Genomic DNA, 16,267 nt, shown 5'->3' on the forward strand with positions numbered 1-16,267 from the left:
CTACAGTTTCAAAGGGCAGTAGACTCAGGAGACCAACTCAGAAAATCCCTGCACAAAGATGAGATCCAACCATGTGATGGAGTCTGCCTGACTTATACATTACACACTGCTGCTTTTTCTTGGAAAAATAAAATTACCTTTCACCACATACCAAAATAAATCCCTAAGAGAAGATTTGAACAGTTTTTTGCTCAGTTAAGCATCTGACTTCAGCCCAGGTCATGATCTCGGTTCGTAGGTTGACAGCATGGAGCCTGCTTGGGATTTTTCTCTCTCCCTCTCTCTCTGCCCTTCCTGACTTACCCTTTTTCTCTCTCACTCAAAATAAATAAATAAACTTGAAAAACAAATCGTCAAAAACATTTAATATGGAAGAAACCACAAAGGAAAAGTTCATGAACCTCAGTTTAAACATAAAAATTCCATATATCAAACTGTCAGAGAATAAAGTAAAATTCTGCGAGAAGCCTAAAAAATAATTTATCACAATGAGACATAGCTTAATATCTTAATATAGAGAGAGCAGACAGAAATTTGTCAGACAGACACTAACAAAAATGGGCAAAACAATGCAGACAGCTCAAGAAAAATGACAAACATATGCAAACGAAATTAACAATAAAAATGTAGTATTTTGTGGGTGTGACAGGCACCCTCTATAGCAGTGCCTCCTGGGATGCAAATCAGTAAAACCTGATACCAGAGGAAAAAAGACAATAAAATTCCTTCTTCTATAACCTCAGAGAGGAGTCCTATAAAGTGTCACTATCAAATATGATACTTAAAAAAGAAATATTTCATTAGGAAAAGAAAGAGATTGGGGCTGGAGACTTGCTGTAACAAAGTGTTTTTCCTACAGGGATGTTGTTGGCGATATTTTATAAGGCTATACCGAAACATCTATAAATACCAGAGGACCTTAGCTTCTATCAAGTTTCTGCTTCCGAGTAATAAAGTTCTTTCTTTTCTACCGGCCAACACATGTTGTTACCACCAGCACTGGTAGTATAAATGCAGCAATCTCCTCAGGACGTCATTTTCTTTCCCTTCATCATCACTGTTCCGGTTAACAAAGCACAAAGACATTCAAACAAAGCAGCTCTGTGGGTGGAAATGCCATTTTTCCTTCAGCAGAGAAAGTTCCTGACTTCGGTTACCCCATCCCAAAATGGTTGCCCAGAATGGCAAAATGGGCCCCCTAACTATGCAGTCCTATGTTAAGAAAAAAGGGCTGAAGGGTCTTAGAAAATTTCTTCTACCCCTGCCAGTGATTTCCCTTCAAGAATCAACCCTAAAGAAATTGCCAGATTTGGAGCCAAGGTTCATCATTCAACCTTACTGCAGATTGTTTTTTCATCTCTGAAGAATCAAAGATGTTGAAGTCTACATTTAAAAATTGCTAGTACATTGGAATGCTCTTGGAACGTATAAGCTTTCTCTGGCTCACTTTTTAAGGGCTGTGAATTGGTCTCTGCCTTCTCAAACCATGTCCTTAGATTCTCTTGCCTTGGAAAGCTAGCATTTACTGAGCATTTACATTTGATTAGAAGGGTAAACACCAACACCCTGATCCTCAGAGAGCAGAAACAGAAGTCTACACACCCTCACACTTCTCTGCAAGGCACCTGGAGAAGACGTCTGAGGACGCCACCAGAGTGCGAGTGGATGTGGAAAGGCCCCGTGTGCACCTGCAAAGCCTATAGAAGCCTGAGGGTGGCAGGGTGGGGGGAGTGTGCATTGGTGGGTTCCCTTCCTTGGGGGTACAGGTCTGCCAACAACATGATGCTTTAGGGAAACGTTCTTTGCTCATCATTGGGATCTAGGCTGTATTGTTTCTGAGAATTGATATCTGAGTTGTGCACATCTTACCACCTGCACTCGGCATTGGTGTGTGGCAATCTCAGAGGGATTAAATATGAGAGTTAATGTTACTTTTCACTGGTCAGATTTAAAATGGCACAATCCAGTCTTGAGGAAGGCCCCCAGAAGCCTGATCTTGGCCAAATAACTCAGACTTTAGGAGAACATTGCTGGAGACAATACACTGTAGAAATTGTCCGCTGGGAACAGAGGATATGGGAAGGGATTTTCCGAAAACACAGGAGTAAAGATTTGCCTGGGCAGATCTGAAGGGGGGCATGCTTTCTCAGAATAGGGTGACCTAAGGAAAGGGGGTAAAGCTAGTAACTGGAGGGTATCTACTAGGGCAGTCCAGGAAAAGTGTAACTTCTTTTAATGCTTTTTCGTTTGGGCACGATGGAAGAGTCATGTGAAAGTTCCCATTTTGATTCCAGCGCCCCATCCCCTCTGCAACCCCCTTTAGCTAACACCCTTCAGCAAACTGCGGTGCTTTGTCTTAGGAGGGATAATGGCAACAGGCCAACACCCTCCTGTGGAGGTCTGTGTGGGAGGGGGACTGACCCAGAGAGGGGTGGGAGACAACGCCCTTTCTCAGATTTCCTAGAAAAAGTGGACCCATGAATGGCAGACCACTGATGCTTGGGTTAGATGGGCAGTGGTGCATGTGATCCTCACAAGAACTCTAACAAAATACTTCTTTTTACCTCTCACTTCACAAATGAGGAAAATGAGGCAGAGAGAGGTTATATAACCTGGTTGAAGGCTCACAGCTAGGAAGTAGTTGAGCACATTCCAACTCGGGTCTATAATTCCAGAATCTGTGCTTTCAATGGCTGTACCAGTGTGCAAGGCACAGAGCTGCTGAGGTCCTCAGGGAGCCCAGAGGGCCCCCACCAGCCACCTTGGTTTGTAGGGAGCCTTTTGCCTTTACCTTAGTGTACCTGTAAAACATGAGCAATGTCTACTCGTGCCAAGTGGGAAAGGTTGAGAAGTTTTGCACTAGAAACTCCTGCCTTCCACCTCTGGAGCATTCAGCACCCCCTTCCCACTCCACCCTGGAGGGAGGTTTACCTTTTCTGACCCTTGGAGTCTCTGGTCCTAGAAAGCCTTGGCCCTGCGGTTGCCCGGAGCCCACCGCGTCGAAACTCTGCCATCCCCGGAGCATCAGTGTTGAAATTTCCTGACTGAGTTCTTCGGATTCTATGTGGAGAGGAATCCATGGAGACTGTCAGGGGACGGCCTGAGAGCATGCAGCCAGTGTACCAGCCCCCTACACAGGGCCACAGCAGCTGGACCCAGGACTCTCCACAGCACTTGTCCCCAGTGCCTCCCCAGAGGTTAAGGATCATGACTTGTGACAGCTCCCCAGACCCAACCTCCATTTTAATTCTGCCTCTGGGTTTCAGGGCACACCATATGGGGTCAAAGTGAGGAATGATGCTTGGTAGGAGGCCCCAGTTTCTGCCTCATTTCAAAGACTGAGTCAACTAGGACGGCAAATCTTTCTTAAGACACAGATTGACCCCTCAGAAAAAAGAAATCGGTCTCATCCAAGTGTCTCTCCCAAAGTACATTGTAGTGTAAACTACAGAGAATGCACTCAGGGTTTGTGGGACAGACAGATGCCTGGAATGAAGGACATGTAAGGCAACTGCTACATTTAATGAGTGCTTTCATAGTTCTCCTCCTCTGGGGCCTGCAAGATAACTCAAATCCTTCTAATGACCATTCTGTTTTTACTGCTGTTTCACCATCTGATTAAACAGGGGGTTATACAGTTCTTTGCCCATTCAAGAAGAATGCTAATTCTAAGCAATGTAATTATAATCACGACCACCAACTTACTTTCCCCAGAATTTCCTGATGCCTTTGGGGCTCCGTTTACCATCTGGCGTCAGGGGAGACTGGGGGCTTGAGTCAGTGCCCGATGATGTGGATGAGAGGTCATTGGCCACAGCAGTGTCATCCCAACCACTTTCTGTGTCTCCTGAGATGGGAAGAACAGAATAGTGTATCAATGAGAGGAAGAAACGGGTCCTCTGGAGACCTCCTCCCCAGGCCCGGGCCATCCTTCAGTGGGAGCGGGGAAGAGTCTGCCCTGCTCTGCCTTCAGGGAAGCACTTTACATCCAGATCTCAGAGACCAGCAGGGGGATCAGGCACACTCCAGGTTCTCTGAGGACTGGCGAAGTTAACGTTTCAAATTTGGGTGAGCTAACGTCTTCAAGTGCTAAAGGTTTTGGGGGTCCAAATACTTATGGATAACTCCAACAAGGAGCTTCCTCTTTTTCCAGGGGGAGATGCAGGAATGCAGGCAGGAGGGGGACATGGCTGAATGTTCCAGAAGGGGAGGGTGTTAGGGTAGGGAAACTAGGGCATCTCACTCTCCACCTCACCTGGAAGGGTACAGTACCTAATACGGGGGCACTGACACTCCGGCCACGATCTCCAGCCAATCAAGAAGTAGAGAAGCCACATGAAGAAGCAAGAGAGGCCAAAGTCCAGCCCAACAGAGTTATAGGGAAGCAAAGAAATAAACAAAAGAGTCATCGAGCAAGAGAGAAAAACTCAAACAGAAAGAAAAACAATCCCATGAGAAAAGAAGGGGGGAACAGGGGCTGAACTTGGCCCACAGGGTCAGTGCAGTGAACGGAGGCCTCACACGAGGGGCCAAATACTCCTGGGGCCACTTCCTGGCAGGCTGAGGTATCCACACACACACAGAGAGAGGGGGGGACAGTGGCAGGGGCTGATATACTGGGCCACGTGCACCTCTTCTCTTGTGTGGGTGCCAGTCTGATCACTTAGATCAGACTAGAATGGTCCAAAGCCTTTCCAAGTCCAGAGTCTCCGTATTATTAGGACACACTCATTCAAGAGCTTATTTGGAGTTCCTACAGCCAGAGGCAGAACTGGCCAAGGGCAGAAGCTGACACATGGGCTGGCTCAGGGAACAACCAGGAAGGAGGGGTCGGGTAGGGAGAGCTCTGCAGGGACCAGAATGTTCCCTCCTGGGCTCCACTGATCTGTTGTTGTTGAGGAAAGATGGCCTACTCTGCATGAAAAGCAGCAAAGACCTCCATGGTTCCAGGCCCTAAGCACCAAAACGGTACCTGTGGATGGAAACCCTTGCCCATTGGTCACTGACTCCATTTCCCTAAGGAAACACTCTCCCTTGGAAGAGCACATAATATCATCCTAATGGTAATAGGGAGGCTGCAAGAGGAAGGCGGAGACAGGAGAGCAAAGATCAGGATGACAGAGGAGGAGGGGTGGAGTGAGGGACAGGAAGGGTGCAGAAGAGGTCTAGGAGGAGGGAACAGAGGAATGATGGGATAAGAAGGGCCAAGAAAGGAAGATTGGAAGAGGGAAAATGGGGGTGGGGTGGAGTGCTTGCGGCTGGAAAGAAAGGGTGGACTCCCAGCCTGGGTTTCTGGCACTCTACAGTGTTTACCAAAGGAAATAGTGTGCCCAGACAAGGAGTCATTGTCTCAGCAAGTGACGCCACCCAGAGGGACAACTTATCTCGTCCACCCAACCCCCGCTCCCACATTCTCCAACCGTGGGTGCAGGGACCTTGGGCAATAACGGAATGTGCCAAGGCCACTGCTCCAGGGGCCACCAGCCCCAGGGCCTGGACACTCACTCAGCCTCAGCAGGCTGCCCCCTGTGGGGTCGGGCTGTGAGGCCATGGGAGTTGACTTGGCAGCCTCTCCATTGGGCGTAGCTCCCGAAAGCTTCCCAGGTAATGTGGGGTATTTGTGCTCTGCCAGAAAAGGGCCGTCCTATTGGAAGGAGAGAAAGAGACATGTTGAATCAGCTTATCAGGCTCAAAATCAAACCGAGTTAGGAAATCTCTGGATACAGGCACCACTTGGCTTTCTAAGGGCCATTTTTCACTCAGGTCAACTCAGAGACCTTTCAAAGATCAGTCAGTCCCGGAAAGGGGACCAAAGTTCTGAGAAAGGGCCATGCAATGAGACAGGGACAGAGTCAAGCCCAAATCCAGGGCCGACTGCAGCTGACTCCAAACAGGAAGTGGAAGCATCTCACAAAGGAGGCCTTTGCCATTTGGCCTAATGCTCGGAGGCTCAACGAATTACAGCCATGAATTATCCTTTGGGTGTTTTGAATATACAAACCCAAATTCTAATAAAAGTATACCTATTATATATATTGATAATACAGATCATATACATTAATTATATCTATATATTACAATAAGTTATCTTGAAAAATAGCAGATTAAGGCAAAGTGAGAAGGTACACACAACTCGGGAGAGAAAACAGACCAGGGGGCTCCATGCCAACAATTCCCTTAGGAACTTAGGATCATAGTTTGCCCAAGGTTCAGCCCCGGTGCAATGGGCTTGCGCACACACCCTGGCCATAGAAAGGGTCCCAAAGAAACAAGATAATGTAAAGGGAAAGAAGTGTACTTATTTGGTTAGGAAGGACAGAAGGCAGTCAGAGAAAGACAAGCACCATATAATTTCACTCATACGTGGAATTTAATAAAACAAATGAACAAAGTAAAAAAGAGACAAAAGAAACAGACTCGTAACTATAGCCAACAAACTGATGGTGATGAGAGGGGAGGTGGGTGGGGGGATGGGTGAAATAGGGATGGGGATTAAGAGTCCTGTCATCATGGTGAGCACTGAGTATCATACATACAGAAGTGCTGAATCACTATATTGTCTGCCTGAAACTAACATAACACTGTACGTTAATTATACTAGAATTTTTTTTAAAAGAAGGGCATAATGCCCCCTAAACCCACAAACCTAAGGGAAACCCAGTCGAATGCATGTCAGTAAGAACAGAAAATGAAGCAACATTACCAAGGAAATCAACTGTGGATTACTTGATTGGGCCCAGAAGAAAAGTAATACGCAAAGTTTGGATTTCACAACTGACAAGTCAGAAAAGTAATGGAGGGTTTAAAGGCTGAGACATCTTTTGAAGTTTCATTCAGTTAGAAGCCAAATGTCCAATGAATTTCTGAATTCAGTGTGCTTATAAATACATCATCCTAGAAACTGAAGTCTGATTCTCTCACTGAACATGGAGTGGTAACCCCTTATAAATAAATAAACTCAGAAAGGAGACATGTGAAAAAAGTAGACTATATTTCCAAGGTATTCTTTTTGTTGTCGTTTTTAAGTTTATTTATTTATTTTGAGAGAGACAGAGACAGTGAAAGTGGGAAAGGGGCAGAGAGAGAGGGAGACAGAGAATCCCAAGCAGGCTCCACACTCAGCATGAAGCCTGATGCAGGACTTGAATTCATGAAACTGTGAAATCATGACCTTAGCTGAAACCAAGAGTCAGGTGGATGCTTAACTGACTGAGCCAGGTGCTTCTTTCCAAGGAACTGTTCAAGAACTGGCTCGTGAGGTGGAAATAACCAGAGCCTTAAGAGAGGGACAGTGCATGCTTTTTACGTTCACGATGACCCACAAGGTAGAGACTGGACCTGATCATACACTGGCAAGACCAACAGTTTCCAAATGCTAGTCTGTGTACCAACTGCTCCACAGTTACCTGGGACACTAATGAAAACACCAGAGATCTCAGGTGTACCCGGTCCTGGGAATCTGCCCCTGTGGGACTGTACCCCAAGTGTCAGTATTTTTAAACTAGCATTTGAAATTACTCTGATGCACAGTCAGACCTAGAACCACAGACTGTGGGGAAGGCAATGTTCAAAAGGTTTCGTGAACTGTGACTCCAGGTTCCCATCACACAGGAAATATGGAGCAAGGAAGGGCTCTCAAAACCAGATTTCTGGTTGCACCATCACATATGCTCCCCGAAGACAGGGCAAAGATGACCACAGCTGCAGACGTGGGCTGCCCTGGGTGCTTGATGGGGAGCTGGGAGGAAAGGGACACAACCTAACTCAAGGATGGGCCATGCAGACCTGTAAGAAAGACAACAAAGGAATCAAGGGTAACAGAAAGGGCTCTCAGCTCTGTTCACCCAAGAAGGAAACCTGGGAAGGAAGTGCTCGCTGCCAGAGAAGGTCAAAGTCAGGATAGGCCACAGAAGGAACAGAAGAATAAGCCTGGTTGTGGGGGTAATGGAAATCCCAGACAGGGGGCAGTGTATAACTGCTCAGCTGCCTTAAGTTAGAACAGAGAGGGTAGCACACCAGAGTGACACAACACAGACTTCACATCAGACAGGACTCAGGCAACTCTCTCTCTCTCTCTCTCTCTCTGGAGCCTCCCAGAAACTGTTTCGTTGTTTCTAAATAGGGAACAATTCCTGCCTCAGGCTGAGCACACCAGGACAGTACATAAACAAAGGTACAGAAACTATCACATTCCCCAGGGTTTGGACTGACAGCAGGAACTATAAGAGCAGTCCCCAGCTCAAGGAAGGCACCAATTAGACACCATCTAGAATATCGTGCTCAAGAGTGGACCAGGCCACAAGCTAGAGAAACTAGTGCTGACCCTAAGGAGACGGAATAGAAACTCGGAAGGCTTGTGATCTGTGCACGTGAGAGGGTGTTCAAGTCAGAGAGGGCCTGAGGGACTTTGATTCTGGAGCAGTCAGCAGCAGGGGACACTGGTTCCTTCCATGGGCTCAGCTGGGGGAGAGCTGGGATCAGAGGACGCACGTTCTAGGGAAGTCCAGAAGATGTATCTAATAGAGCTGGGAAAAAACACAGGATGTGTCTTCTGATGTGATGAGCTCTCAGTCACAGAAAGCAAGTGCCAGACAGCAACATTAGGGGATGTCATAGGAAGATTCTTGCACCGGTCGCTGAGTGTGCCCCTGTGTTTAACCATGACACATCAGCACAGAAAGGATGAGAGCTGTCACACTCCTCTGATTATATGTGGAAGTCATAACATTCCCCCTTCCTAGCAATCAGATCTACAATGCCTTGGTAAAGATGGGTTTTTTCTGAGCCTGTAAAACGGAGATAATAATAAATCCTATCCACAGTCAGTGAGGTGAAATCACATTACACAGCGGGGTGCACATAAACAGAAAATGGTAGAGGAAGCTTTGTCTTTCCTCCCGCACTCTTACCCGTTATGATTAACATACTTTACAGTTACAAAAGCCGTAACCTGCTAAATGAAAACACACCAGCAGACATGTGACCACAGATGCATGACAGGGGGCATGCAGTTAATATACCTTGGGTTCTATCACTGGGGAGAGCTGGTTCCCATCGACACACTATGCAGTGGCAAGAAGGATTTCACACATGTGGAGAAAGAGAGGCCAGTGTTAGTCACAAACAACAACTCAGGACCAGCTGCCTGCTTATATCTGCAGGGCTCGTTCCCTCCCTCCCCATCTTTATGTCAGGTAATCACCAGCCATGATGGAAACACAGGCCACTGTCCAAGTCACGGACAGATGTTCTGGACAGCTGCCAGCAATCTGACCAGGAGGAGCAAGAGGCACAGGACCACAGGAACAGAGCCACTGAACGGGCCCAGTGGCCCCTGCCACCTCCAGCCTTCATGGGTTTCCACTGTAATTACCAGCACTGGTACACTGATCAGACCAAGGGACCGTAGGCAGCAGGGCTCCATTAAGGTGCTCCGTCAGGGAAGGACATCCCTGGTCTCCAGTGACCTTGCTCAAGAACCAGCATAGGGGTCACCCACATGGTCAAGGGCCACCCTCATATATGGGGCCACAAAGCTCTCCTCATATCTTTCTAGACTCTCAAAAAAGCTTCCTCTCCTGTCTTCTAAATTATCCCATAACTCACTCCTGGGCTCATCAACTTTATTCACATTACTTCCTCATTCAAAATCTCTGCAATGCTCCCAAGTGGCTCTGGGGATATAGAGTCAGGATTCAAGACCTTCCATGGTTTGATCTGACTCATGGCTCTAAACTGACATCTTCCTGCTCCCTACACCTCAACATCTCCATCAACTCCAGGAAGCATTTCCTGTCCTGCCTCTACAATGCCTTGGGCCACACTTGACCGGTTTTCTCAAAATGTTCATGTAATTCCTGTCTCCCCATCAGCTTTAGAAAAGCCTCTATAAAGTGGGACCTGTACATCCCAGCACTGCTGGGTAAGAAGTGACTCAGGAGTCTTTACGGAGAGGCTGACGGGCTGACCTTGTCCACAGGTTCACTTCTCAGGTCTTCTAGACTACAAGAGAGCTTTTTCTGAGCCCTGGAAAAAACACAAAGGGAACAAAGAAATAGAAGGAGGTGCATGGGGTCAGTCATGCAGAGGACATTCCAAGTGTTTTACCAATGTCAAGTGGGTTTAGGGTCAAGTTCAGAAAAAAACCACCCTCTAATCATAACCATTACATAGGAGACTGGCCCATTTCAGAGGACAGCCTGGTCAGACAACATGTTGCCGAGGGCATGAGAGCATCATTTAAATCCAAATCAAAAGGCCTTGGCATTTCTGAAAAATCTAGAATACACTCAGTTCTATTACATCAATGGGAGCTAACTGTTACGTAGTCATAAAAGACAACCTGCAGGGTCAAAAGAGAGGAAAGGTGCCAGTACTGTCTTGTCTGTGAGTCTAAGATGGAATCCAGGGAGGAGGGCGCTGTGCCACATTAAAGATGAGCACATTAGCCAGCCACAGCTCCAGAGCACCACCTGCTAGGATCTTCTCACCCTTTGCTCTGGCTCTGTATGCCCTGACTAGTCTGCTCAGGGGAATTTGCTTTCTTAGAGGTTATTTTGCAGCAAAGGGCACTAATTATACAGAGAAGAGGCAATGCCACTGGTGGTCACAAGGGTTACCTTGTGATAAGTCTCCTCAGCAATGATAGTTCTCTGTTTAGGTGAATAAAGCAGAATCTCTTGGTACATTGGTTTCTTGTGAGTCTGGTCAGTGTGAGTTAATCAGTGTTGACTTCCTCTTGAGTGAACTCATAAACTGGCCAACTGCCGTCGCTGACACTGACATTTTTCTCTAGGGCTGAAGGCTGAGGGAAACAGTGGCTCTCTAGAAAGTGGGGTCCTGAACACATACATTCTGGAGACTCAGCAGCATTCTAGAGAAGCTTCTGTCATACTTAAGGCCAATGTCTCCAGACACCTTGGCTGAAAGACAGCCTGCTCTTGACAGTAGAGCCTCTAGATCTCCATCACAGGGGGCCCAACTTGGAAATGTTCTAAATTGTTGTCATAGAGAACTAGAAATAGGTTCATTTTGTAGTGAACCAGGCAGATGGCAGCCAGGTAACCCCACAGGCCAGTGCATTATAAGCTCATTGCCATGTGAAGCTTCCCCAAACAACTGGACCAACCTCCCTATAGGAGAAATGGCTCTCCCTGGGGAGCCTGGACTGTCACAGGGCTCTAGGGCTCCTGAGAGCAGGAAGGACTTTCAAGAGGGCCTGATAAAAATGAGACACACGTGATGGGATGCTCCCAGCCCCGAGGAGCTGCTGGAGGGCACAGATGACCTGCAGCCAGCTCTCCTTTGAGAATCCAACCCCCGGCCAGGTCTTTTCTTAGTGACAATGGCCCAGACCCTTAGCCCACGGGAAGGAAAGCCCCTCTGTGGCCAGAGGAGGTAGGCACAGTTCACGACTGCTCCACGGCTTGGGCCACATTGTGGCCGCTTCTGGGGCCTGGCATGCTTCTCTGACAGTGAAAGGGCAGGTGTGCCCAGGACATGGTGGCCGTGCTCACCACCACACATGGCCAGTTCCTGCCATGCAGGAGCCCCAAGAGGGTGTGAGGGCACAGCAGCTCTGGAGAAATGATCAGGCCTCCTACCTGGTTTCCAGTGATTTCTGCGGGAGTGGAGGTGGCCCCGCGGTGGGAGAGCTACATCTTGGAGGCATCTGCACCAGAAACAGAAGTCACTGTAGAGGACGGTTACTATCTAGAGACCTTTCCCCTTCTTTGGACAATTCCCCTTGGGGAGTTGCACTTCCTCCCTTGGGCACAGCCACGGTGGCTGTGTCAATACGGATGCCTTGCTCTTTGAAGATGCCAAGGAGAAAGGAGTATCAAAAACCTAGGCCAACTGTCCCTCCTTCCCGGGCCTACGTCCACATCCCTGCAGTAGCGTCCTGACACCTGAACCCCTGGGGATCCTGCTGTTCCTGCCCTTTCTGAGCTCGGTTCTTCAGCTTTTCCTTTCATTCAAGGAGCCACCACACACCCTTTCAAAAACGTGCCTCCGTGGTGTAGGCTAGCCAGTCGATTTCTGTCGCTTGCGGTGAGAAGCACTACAATTGTTATGAGCAACATCTACTGCCGGCCAGGCCCCATGGGGGTGTGGGGGAAGCGCTCCCCTCACCAGACAGGCCATTAGGATAAAGATCAGCGTGCATGTCCTTATGGTCCTGATACCTACACTGCAATATGGGGGTAGAGGGGAGGGAGGGGATACCACAGAAGAGGGTTTCAGAGGGGAGAACACCTGAGAAACAAGAATGGGCTTAGTGAGAAGGCAAAAAGGGAAGAGCATTACAGGTGGACTAAACATGAGCTAATGGAGGTGTCTAAGGACAATAGAGCCTGATGTCTTCAGTACTGTACTAAGTGTAAAGATGGCCTTTTCTCTAGAGCCCAGGAAGTACCTTTTTGGTCTACTATAGGGAGAACCCTGGCATTATATAGGGCTGTTAAAAGCCTGAGCTTTTTGGCCAGATAGATGTGGATCCAATTCCAGGTTCTGCCGTCTACCCGCTGTGTGACCTAAAGCAGATTATTGACCCTCTCTGAGCCTCAGCTTCACCATAATAAAATAAGAATCCCAGTGGGGTGTCATGAGGAGAAACGAGGCGAGCCCTATGTACAGGACTCATCACAGGGACCACACTGAGGTACTGAGAGTCAATCACTGCTATTTTATTACTGTCAGCAATCTGGAATAAGCTCATTATAAGCTCATGTTGGGATGTTTGTCTGACTTAATAACTGGGTCACTCGACGACACTTTGCTCCTCCCTTAATTAAAAGGGTTGAGCTAGACCTCTGAGACCCTTTTTGTTGTGGCCATTCTAGAGTTTCGAAACTTTTACATCCTGGGCCAAAGCCCCTTCTCCACCCGAGATCTGGATCTATGAGTTTATTTGCTTATTTGTATCTCGTCTAAATGCAGAGAGGTTTGTATAAGAGGACCAGACTTTAAACAAGCAAAAGGGAAAGAGATCTGTATGCTGATTACAGAGGCTGGAGGGGAGGTCTGCGGAATAGGAATGTGTCACAGCAATAGGTGTGTTTATTCCCCTCAATGAGCAAGACACTTTCACTCAACAAATATTTGCATTCTCCTGGGCGTCAGACATTATTACAGGCACTAGAGAAACAGGGAGAAATAAAATGAAACCACCTATGGTCTCTGTTTACATCCCAGAGAGGAAGGACCAAAAGAAACAAGGAACTGGATTGAAAAGAAAAGTCCTACCCTTGAAAAGTCCAGTATCCACTATGCCACCCCTTGAGTGCTCATACAAATACTAACACTGTCTGCATGTTGCATTCAGCCTATGCTGCAAATACGACAGCCCTCCCTGCCCTGTGACCTCCTACAGGAGCCCATGTACCCAGAGACTCAAAGAAGGCTCCCAATGTGCCCCGGAAATCTGCCGGGGGAGCTTTTAGAACACAGGTCTGTGCCTGGGCCCCTCTCCACCCTCGATGCTTTCCCCCAGGCCTTGGGGGCCACTCCATCCATTTAATTTCTCACCTGTCAAGATTTCTACCTGACAGGTACCTGATTTGATCCTCCCCCAAGCTCAGCGCAAGCTCCTAGGGCCTGCTGAAACCCCACATCACGGATGGAAACACAGCACCTCTGGCTTAAGTAATTCGTCAGGGCCTTTGTTTGCACTGTTCCACTTTCGGAAACTTCCCTCGAGTTCTTCTTCATTGATTGAGAGAGTTCTGTCTGCAGGCCCTAGAAGCATTAACACAGAAGGAGGGGTCATTCCTGTGGGATTCATCTGAAACCTGTGATTACACCACAGATTTCTAACAGTGCTTCTTCATCAAGAAAAACTAAGACACATATAAAGGGACATTACAGGTGTAATCATAAGATTCTTCGGGGAATCTGAGAAAGGGCTGTCATGAGGGTCATCTCAAGGTCAAAGCTCATGGGAGGAACAGAGAGAAGGCAGCCCTTACTATTCCTCCCTAACCTTCTCATTCCTTGGCCATGGGTCATGACGCTCTGACTCGACCCCAAATACCAAAGGAGGAGGGAAAATAGGGCTGTGATACATGTGCAGGGCCAGCAGAAGCTCAACCAGAATGAGGTCCCTGAACACCCTCAAGGTGGCCCTCTCCTGTGAAGCAGCTGCTTTCCAGGGATCTGTGACAGGAGCCCGGGTCAATGACATGAACGGTAAGGCGGGCAGCCTGGCCCAGGCCCCACTGCGCTCACATGAACACTAACACTGCCCGCATGGTACGTTCAGCCTGTGCAGCAAATATGAAGCACAGATAGTCCTCCCTGCCCTGTGACTTCCTACAGGAACCCAGGTACCCAGAGACTCAAAGAAGGCCCCCAAAGTATCCTGGAAATCTGCTGGGGGAGCTGTCCGGAGGTGGACAAGCTCTAATCCCCAATGAGGGTATCGAACTGGTTTTTGGTCCAGGTTTGACTGCATTCATTGCCTCTAAAAGGTATCCTGGAAAAACACACAGGAGATCCCCAAGGATGGGGATTCCTAAGGGCTCACGTTAAAGGCTCTATTTTCTTGATAATATGCTTAGTCCACAGGAGCTCTGGACTATCATTAGACATAGTTTCTAGAAACCAATAGCTGCCAGTTTCCCACTGTCCAGGACAGTCTAACCAGCTCCATTATCCAGCAGAGGATCTTCTCCAAATGAAGGTTAATAACCTTCTAGCAAAATGCCCCTGGATTTAACACAATTGATGGAATACCTTTGGGAGAAAACAGCAGAATCCTCCTTTCCCTCACCTTGAGTTGCCATCACGATCTCCTTCACCCTCCGATACTGGTTTAACAGCCCTGTGAGCTCCTCTATCCGACGGTCCTGTCACGGTGGGAGAGCAAACTATATGTAAACACCACCACTGGCCCCATGGAGGATTTCATTTGGGGGCCCAGACTACATTCTGGGCACACTGAGAAGAGATGCTATGTGGAAACTAAGGGACATTTCGATGGGAAGTTCAGTGTCCAGCCTCCTTCCCACAGAGCCTGGGTTCCCAGTGGTCTGCCCCCTAGGCAGCTGCAAACATTCTTGCCTCTACCCAAAGGCTAGGAGTCCAATCCCTAGCTGTAAAACAATCCCTTCCAGACACAGCCTTCGAGGGGCTTAAACATTTCAGAGGCAGGAAACGCACTATCTCCCTACCCTCCTGAGGTAGCTTTTGGAATCTGTCTCCTGGATCGAATGCTGTCCTCTGGAGCTACATACAAAGAAAGATTAAAATAAAGCTGTCCTATTTATCCCCAATACCCTCAACCTGTTCCTTAGGAGCCCGAGATTCCTTGCACAACAGGTGAAGAAATTACCAGAGGAGATCAGTTCTTTCAGCAAAGGCCTGGGGACTTGGGAGGCCACGAAGATTTGGGCATTAGACAGACCTGGGTGGGAACCCTGGCTCCACTACCTACTGTTAACGAACCTTGGACAAAACTACTCAAGCACTTTGAAGGTCAGTTTCTTTATCTGTAAAATGCAGGGTTGTGATCCTCAGAGGTGATGGCCATCCCAGGTAAGTGCTCTATAATTACAGAGGTGGCCACTCTAGGATTACGCAGGCAATCAGATGTGAAGAATGGAAGGCGGTGGGGTAAACACATCACGTGCTGCCTAGTGTCTCCGTGACGGGTCTGTCACCAGATTGTGTGCATAGGAGATTGGTGGACTGCTCTCAAGTTTTGCCAAGAGTCTAAGCAGCAGTTATGGCATTTGGCAGTAACCACAGGGGTATTTTTTTTTTCCCCCTGCACCAGCACGAACAGGCATGACTTTATTCTGCATTTGGGAGATTTCGCTTAGGCAAAGTCCCCAGGCATCAAAGCCAAAAACAAACGGCTGAGGCTCAGTCTCCAAAAGGCAGAAGCCATTCTCCTGACACATCCCTGGGTCACTGGCCTGATGGGCATGACCCTGCCCAGAATATCAGAGACCAGTAGGGACGAAACAGCCTGTTAGCAGAGGAAGAATAGGGCTGCCTTGATGGACCATCTTACCTTATCTTCATTGGCAACAAGCAAAGTTTCCATCCCCATTTTCAGACGTTGAATTTCTTGGTCTGAAAGAATTTAGGTGTAGGGAGAATTATTTACACACAGACAGCCATCCCCACATGCTAAGCTGCTAAGAATTCCCTTGTGAATGAATTGCATGTGGGCTCCTTTACTTCTTTAAGAGCCCATGACGGTGTCTGGTGTAGTCATTCTCATTAAATATTTGTTGGATTACTAAATGAATGCACAAACCCA

At 47.9% G+C, this 16,267-nt stretch overlaps 1 protein-coding gene across 14 annotated transcripts in view; it reads right to left on the reverse strand.

Moving 5' to 3' along the window:
- The window catches only part of PPFIBP2 (PPFIA binding protein 2), a 143,374-nt gene that overhangs the window by 12,107 nt on the left and 115,000 nt on the right, over positions 1 to 16,267 (reverse strand). For 12 of the 14 annotated variants that reach the window (XM_019456183.2, XM_019456179.2, XM_053900017.1 and 9 more), the window contains 10 exons: positions 16,016 to 16,077; positions 14,771 to 14,846; positions 13,634 to 13,737; positions 11,604 to 11,671; positions 9,969 to 10,026; positions 9,021 to 9,062; positions 5,506 to 5,644; positions 4,273 to 4,305; positions 3,706 to 3,847; positions 2,932 to 3,060 (listed from right to left, as the gene is read on the reverse strand). In XM_019456183.2, the coding sequence (XP_019311728.2) occupies positions 2,932 to 3,060; positions 3,706 to 3,847; positions 4,273 to 4,305; positions 5,506 to 5,644; positions 9,021 to 9,062; positions 9,969 to 10,026; positions 11,604 to 11,671; positions 13,634 to 13,737; positions 14,771 to 14,846; positions 16,016 to 16,077 (853 nt within the window). The remainder of the gene's footprint in view (positions 1 to 2,931; positions 3,061 to 3,705; positions 3,848 to 4,272; positions 4,306 to 5,505; positions 5,645 to 9,020; positions 9,063 to 9,968; positions 10,027 to 11,603; positions 11,672 to 13,633; positions 13,738 to 14,770; positions 14,847 to 16,015; positions 16,078 to 16,267) is intronic. The other 2 variants (XM_019456181.2, XM_053900013.1) reach the window with 1 other exon arrangement.

This window comes from Panthera pardus, unplaced genomic scaffold (genome assembly GCF_024362965.1).
Source record: "Panthera pardus isolate Hobbes unplaced genomic scaffold, ASM2436296v1 HiC_scaffold_12, whole genome shotgun sequence".
Lineage (NCBI taxonomy): Eukaryota > Metazoa > Chordata > Mammalia > Carnivora > Felidae > Panthera > Panthera pardus.